This window comes from Anastrepha ludens, chromosome 2 (assembly GCF_028408465.1).
Source record: "Anastrepha ludens isolate Willacy chromosome 2, idAnaLude1.1, whole genome shotgun sequence".
In the NCBI taxonomy this organism is placed as follows: Eukaryota; Metazoa; Arthropoda; class Insecta; order Diptera; family Tephritidae; genus Anastrepha; species Anastrepha ludens.
In genome coordinates, this window is record NC_071498.1 from 101,106,330 (window position 1) to 101,114,085 (window position 7,756).

The 7,756-nt window shown below is 35.8% G+C and overlaps 1 protein-coding gene across 1 annotated transcript; it reads left to right on the forward strand.

Annotated features, from left to right (window-relative positions):
* The first annotated feature begins 415 nt into the window (after window positions 1-415).
* On the forward strand, window positions 416-6,717 carry LOC128871641 (protein yellow-like). The gene is made up of 6 exons (XM_054113542.1): window positions 416-940; window positions 3,649-3,808; window positions 3,876-4,054; window positions 4,121-4,306; window positions 6,027-6,548; window positions 6,631-6,717. The coding sequence occupies exons 1-6, from the start codon at window positions 416-418 to the stop codon at window positions 6,715-6,717; spliced, it is 1,659 nt and encodes a 552-aa protein (XP_053969517.1).
* Window positions 6,718-7,756: the final 1,039 nt, after the last annotated feature.

The window sequence follows — 7,756 nt, forward strand, 5'->3', positions numbered from 1 at the left end:
TATTGTTGCATTATTTTTTAGTAAATAGGTTTTAATAATGTGTTTAATATAATTGGTGGTTGGTTCTTTGTACGGTTAGGTTATTGGAAAATTTGTTTAACCGTCCGTTGTGCGATGTGGCCTACGCAGGCCATTCCGAATTTCAGAGGGGTATATCTTTATGTTTCGTTAAGTTTTCAAAAAACGGCGAAAATATACCATACAGATCTGTTAGATGAATCTTCTGAAAATTTTATAACCATTTCCAGTGAAGTGATTATGGAAAAAAAAAATACATTTTACTCAAAAACTTCATATGTTATGGTAAATGGCCTGCACAGGCCACCACTGCAATTTTAGTATAGTCATGCACCGTACTTGGTCTTCTGACTAATTAGAGTACAAGAAAGAGTGAATACGGTTCTCTTTCACAAAAATGTCACTTTCAAACGAAGTAGATAGGGCTCTATTAGCTATCGATAGAAGAAGTAATCATCTATCAAGTGAGCAAATGCGCCATCACGAGGAAGTGTTGAGCATATTTATTGCAGCGGAAGATGAGGAAGATGATCCGTTTGTCACCGACGACGATAATGATGAGGATTATGTTCCTGTTGATGACGAAGAGGTGTCTGATATTGAGAATGAGCTGGGGGTTGAAGAAGAATTGCCTGAAAACGAAGAAATGTATGAAGTTGAATGGGATGAAGTAATCGAACCAGAGCATAGTGTCTCAAATCTTACCAGTGGAGTGAATCGATTACTAGGTGAAAAAGAGCAATGTTACGAGTGCAAGATTGACAATATGTTTTGGAAAAAGGAACCGCCAGCACCTAGAGCACGCCATTGGAACCGATTTACCAGTATCAGCACCAGACCAGTGGGACCTGCTCATCGATTTCTGCCAAATCCAGTGTCTATTTTTCCTGACATAATGTCACCCCACAGACGAAATGGAAATGTATGCTTGGTTTGGATTGCTATTATTTTCTGGTGTGTTCCACTGTAATAATATGCAAGCAAAGGATCCATGGCATTCTCGGCATTTTGATATTTATAATGCCACAATGTCGTTAGATCGATTCAAAATGTTGCTTCGGTTTGTTCATTTTGATGGAGCTAATACTCGTTCTGAACGTATGCTGTTGAGTAAATCTGCACCAATGGACGACATTGATGAATCACAATCTGCAAGAAGCATATACTCCAAATGCAGCAATAACAGTAGATGAGCAACTATTTCCATACCGTGGTCGAACTAGGTTTACGCAGTATAATCCGTCTAAGCCGGCAAAGTACGGAATAAAAATTTGGTGGGTCTGCGATTCTTCAACAAACTACCCTCTTAAGGGACAGATTTACACAGGAAAACGACCACATGAAGAACGAGAAATTAACCAAGGTGGAAGAGTGGTACTGGATTTGGTAGAGAGGTATCGTAATTCCGACCGAACGGTGTATTACGATAACTTTTTCACATCACTCGAATTGGCCAAGTCTCTTATGCAGAAGGGATTAGCTGTTCCTCTATGCTTTCCGCTGAACAAAAAGACAAGGTCGTATAAAAAGCTTCGACCTCTATATCAGACTTTGTTTGCTTTCCTGGATGAAAATGTATCTATGTTATCATACGTTGCCAAAGTAGACAAATATGTGCTAGTATTGTCGACACAACATTACACGCAAGCCACAGAAACTTCAAACAAATATAAACCTGCAGCTGTCTTAGACTACAATGAAAATAAGTCTGGGGTTGATACAATGGACAAAATGCTTTCTGGCTAGAGCTGCAAACGCGCAACAAACCGGTGGCCATTGGCCATTGGCCATTTTTTTTAATATGCTTGACATTACTGGCTTATCTTCTTATATTATATACAAGCATTTGCGACCAAGCAAGAAGTCAGACCAACGAAAGGATTTTATATTAGAATTGGCAGAACAACTGACAATCCCCCTTATGGAGACACGTGCAGCAAATCCCAGGGTATATGGTAGACCAGGAATTAAAATAGCAATGCAAAAGTTCAATGTGTTTTATGTAAGTATTTATACAAACATCTGAATTCGTACTGAAATATATAATTAATTTAAATAATGTATCTCTCACAGGATCCACCAACAACTTCGACGGCCCCAGCACAAAAAACTGCATCAAAGCCCTTAAGCTCACAGTACCGGCCATTGTGCAAGCTATGTACCAAACTGGATAAGTTTAAAAGAAAACCCCGTTTTACTTGCCACATTTGCGAAGATGCAATGTGCTTAACTCACGGTTTAGAAACCAAAACCTACACTTGCAGCATATGTCCAGCTGCAGTAACTACGTCAACTTTATAAGCAACTTTTAAAATTTTATATTTTTATTTATTTATTTATAAATTGAATTTTTCAAATAATTTAAAAAAAAACAGTAAGAAGAATGAACCTTCTTTTAATACTAATCAATCTGTTTTTTTATTAATCGGTATTACACTTAAATTGATTACAGACATAATTTTCGTAACAGCCTATAAATAAAGCACGTGTTCTCATAGGTGGCCTGGCCAGGCCATTTTAAACAACGAAAGAATATAAAACTTTCACACAACGGACGGATAATATTGCAGTAGAATTTGCATCACCTCTAATTAATTTAAATTGATTTTTAAATATATTCAATGGTCGTTCTGTGATCTTAATGAAGCTTACAGAATCTTCATCGGCCGGATGAATAGTATCTATGCTAGCCTCAGATTTTCCATTAAAATGACACTATCTTTTATTAATAAGAGATAGAGCGTCTGCCACATAATTTTGCTTACACGATATATGTATACTTTACGTCGAAATCATACTCGTTGAGTCGAATCTTCAATCTGTGCAAATTTTCTACCAAAAAGATAAGACTTAAAATACTTAGTGGCCATACCATGGCCAAAAGCTCTTTCTCAGTGGTTGAATAGTGCAACTCATGTTCGTTGAGTGTACTGTAAATAACTCTTCTTTTTTCGAGAATTTGATCCATATTTAGAATAGGATACCGGTCATCGATAGTATCAGTGTTAAGTTTTCGAAAGTCAACAACGACCCTCCTATTACCTTTCATGAAGCATCAGTCTTCTTTTGTACCACCCAAATTGGCACCGAGTATGGAGAATAGCTGTGGGAGTTGATTTGTTGTTCAATCATTTCTTTTATTTATTTTACATACAGCTTACATACTATGCTTTATTTTATGAGTGAAGATGAGTTTGAGAGCACGTTGGTTCGAATCTCGGTGAAACTAAAATTAATAAAAACATTTTTCTAATAGCGGTCGCCCCTTGGCAGGCAATGGCAACCTCCGAGTGCATTTCTGCCATGCAAAAGCTCCTCATAAAAATATCTGCCGTTCGGAATCGGCTTGAAACTGCAGGTCCTCCATTTGTGGAACAACATCAAGACGCACACCACAAATAGAAGAAGGAGCTCAGCCAAACACCCAAAAGGGTGGTCGTATTTAAATTTCAAGTTTCGTCGAATATGATTTGCCTTAGAAGCTGTTATAATGGAACAACTTAAACAAAAAAGACAATTTGATCTATTTTCTTTTTTATCAGAAAAATTTACAATTCTCATTCCTCAGCTACTCGCGACATGTGGACGGGAACATCATTTATTCTGCTATTATTGGCTTTAACGCCACAGGTCATAATCAGTATCGAGCAACGCGATATAGAAACCGTATTTGAGTGGAAAAAGCTCGACTATGGATTTCCTACTGAAGAAGATCGTCAAGAGGCGTTGAATAATGGCAAATTTGTGCCCAATAATGGTTTTCCAATCGGTATGGCACCACATCGTCAATGTAAGTAATTTTGAAAAACTTTGATTAGTAATAAAAGAAACACTGAACCTATCCGTTCCGCTTACAGCACAAAATGATACACGAGTGTTCGTCACGATCCCCAGATTCCAAACAGGCATTCCATACACACTGGCGACTGTGAATGATACAGAAGATGGCCCTGTTCTGTATCCATATCCAAGTTATGAATGGCATACTGCTCAGGGAAGTAATTGTGATAACATTACTTCGGTATTTCGTGTGGCGGTAAGTTAAAGTAATGAACAGAAGTCTCTTAAAGATTTATTAATATTTCCTTTTCTGTACTCTCAGTTAACAGAGTGTAATCAGATGGTGGTCCTTGATACGGGCATGGTCGGCTTCACTCAAAATTGTCCGCCACAACTACTGGTATTCGATTTAAATACAGATACATTAGTTCGTCGATATCACCACTGGCTGTGGTGCATGATCCTCCTCCAAGCGGCACCTGCCAGAACTTTCAAGTGTACATTGTACGTAAGAATTGCAAGCTCACCTACAGTGGGACCAGTTTTTCTTTTAACTAACCTCTTATTATTATTATTATTATTATTATTATTACAATTATTGGTTTATTTTTATTAGTATTTTTATACTCTATTTTACTTTATTATTCTTTATTCTATTACAATTTTTTACTTAAAAGTTTTTCCATATACAGATTAGACAATGTGATTTATAAGGTTTTAATATGGTATACGCAAATTCTTCTGAATATGTTTAAATTATGCTCATTCATAATATTCTCTGGAAGGGTGTTAAATAGCGAGAATCTCTTATAAAAGAGCGAGTTTTGTGCCGCTGTGGTACTCTTGAAATTTGTTCTGAAATCATTGGGGTTTTTAAGGTGGTAATCTTGTGCACCCTTTATCCGTTAGATAAGATGCCACATTATTATTCTTGATTCTTATCATTAAAGTATTTTATAGCAGTTTTTGTGTTATATTCAACCATTTCAGCATTTCATGCCTTATTTTGACAGGTGTGTAGATGTTACATTTTAATACGCATCTCATTCCTTTATTTTGCAATTTTTGTAATATATTTGGTTGTGTTAAGCTACAACAAGCATACAGGTTGGATGAAGAGTATTCAAAAGAGTATAAAAAATATTAATAATAACATTATAAATATTTATGGCAGTTATTGTCGATCTTACTTCGTATCCTTTTAAGAAAGCCAATTTTGCTTCCAATTTTTTTGCTCATTAAATGCCATATTTTTGTCTATAATGACAACTAAATACTTCATACGGTCCAGCTTCTCAATAACAGCTTCATATATAATATTTTTAATTCAAGTTTACTGTTCATATTTCTTTCCATAATTTTTGTTTTCGAATCGATTCATTTTAGTTGATTACCTTTGAACCAAGGATTTACTTGTTGAATATCTTACATTAGTTTGCTTTTGCATTCAGTTCCTGTTTTTGCCTTTGCAAATATTAGAGTGTCGCCTGCGTGCATTACTATTTTGCAATGCTTTAAAACATTTTCAATATCATTCATGTAATAAACAGTAGAGCACCTGGGATGAACCTTTGTGGAACTCAAATTTCTACTTTTCGAAATCCATAGGCGCATCCATTTATTTTGGTTATTTGAGTCCGATAGGAATTGAACCATTTTAATTCATTATTTCTTATTGCATACATTTGCAGTTTCTCTGACAATATTTCCCTGTCATTATTTCGAAAGCTCCCTTGGCTCAAAAATATAGCCATAATTTTAATTTGCCTTTCAATACTTTTCCACTCGTTTATTAGGTAGTCTACTGCAGTTTCGCATGAATATTTCTTTCTGAGACCAGATTGAAACAATTATTTTTTCCACGTACTGTTCAAGGAATTCTTTGACAACTTTCTCAAGCAGTTTTTCTAAGGTTTCCAATCCATTGATTGACCTGAATTCCTCGCATTTGTTTGAATCTTTAATTGTTTCTATAGGCGTTATCATTGAATCTTTCGACGATTTTGGGAATTCTCCTTTATATAGTGAAGTATTAATGATCCCCAGTAATGTAAGACTTAGTATAACATATTGATCTAATATTATTTTAGGACTAAAATTATCAACATAAAATTTATTGTTTAGCGATTTACACACTGAATATAATTCATTGGCTGATACTTCGCGAAATTTAATTTTATTCACACACATTTTTTATCTTCTTTGTTTCTATAAACAAATCATTCAAGGCTGACGTCTCGTATCACGGTCTCGTTATTTATGACTCGGAGCAGAATACCGCCTGGCGTGCCGAGAATAAATTCATGTACCCAAATCCCGATTATGGCACTCACACCATTGCTGGTGAAAACTTCACGCTGATGGATGGCATATTTGGTTTGGCCACCGATCAACGTCAACTCTACTTCCATCCATTGGCCAGCAATAGTGAATATGCAGTGCCATTGAATGTGTTGAACAATCGTACCAATTGGGCTAACAACTCGGGGGCAATGGAAGATGAATTCCGTTCATTGGGCCAGCGTAGTAGTGAATGTGCAGCCGAAACAATGGATAGTCAGAATAATCTCTATTGTGTTACATTCAATCCAATTCAGTTGACTATGTGGAATACTAATACGACTTTCAATGCAACAAATGTGTTGGAAGTGCCAGCAGATCCGAGTCTAATAGAATTTGTCAGCGACATGAAGGTGTTCAAAAACGATGCAGGCATAGAAGAATTGTGGATGATATCAATTCGTTTTCAGGTACATACACACATATTTCCTATGAACACTGTTTTTCCTTAAAATGACAAGCAATAACAGCAATATAATTTTACTTTTTCAGAAATTTTTCCTAGGCACTTTGAATAGCAGTGAAGTTAACTACCGAATTTTGAGGCGGCCGCTTGATGACATACAAAATCTGAACTAGCGAGTTATTTTCTCATTAATTATTTGTAGCATGTTGCATATTCTTCAGAAAATGTAGCAAAATGTAGATGTTCTCCACAACTAGGAAAATCGACTGTTTGAAGGATTTTACTTTAAGGACTTTTAGAATTGAAGCCAACAGACAACATTATCGTTGTTGTGACAGACAAAAATTTCGCGAATTGGTTCTTTGATCATCATTCTGATTTTTCACGCATAATCATCTTTAACGCCGTTATCTAGAGAAAAGAAAACCCTCCAAAAATTAGTTATTATTAATTTCTGAAAATGTATTGTTTGGAGCTGATACTGTCAATGGACTTCGCTATAGAGAATTGATTGAAGATCTTTTGTGGTCTGAGCTTGAAGAAATAAGCATAAATGATCTTTATTTCTAACAGGATGGAGTCACAAGTCGCGCAACACTCAAAAACATTGCATTATTGTTCTAAGTTTCTCGTTCGATTGAATTCATGTAATGGTGACATAAAGTCTTTACCTAGATGACGCGATCTAACTCCACTAGGCTCCTTTTTGTGGGGTTTTTTAAAAGTAAAGCATATGAGCCAACAACGATTTCAGAGTTGGTTCACAAGACTCCGATTTATATTGCTGAAGTCAATGTGTTAAACATCTAGGCGCGTGTTTTGAAAAACTCTTTAACATACGAGTACAAGCTACAGGTACACATATGTATGCACATATTTATGCATACACATTAATTAACTTTCATACACACATCAGAAACGCACTGCGCGAATTTCAAATTAATGCACCTGTTTTTGCTTAAAGCCTTTGGTTACAGGATCTTTAACACACAGATATTAACATTGTGTAGTAATATTTACTATATAATTAACGTCTCTGTTGACAGTTATGATTACGAGGTGGTAAGAGACTGCATATATTTAGCATTAACAACTATAACAATGCCAGCCTCGAAATCCAACAGAGAATATATCTTTCCAACAACTGCTATTATGGACTAAGTAGGCAATTGAGTAGTAAAGTCCTCTCTCGACGAACAAAACTAACACTCT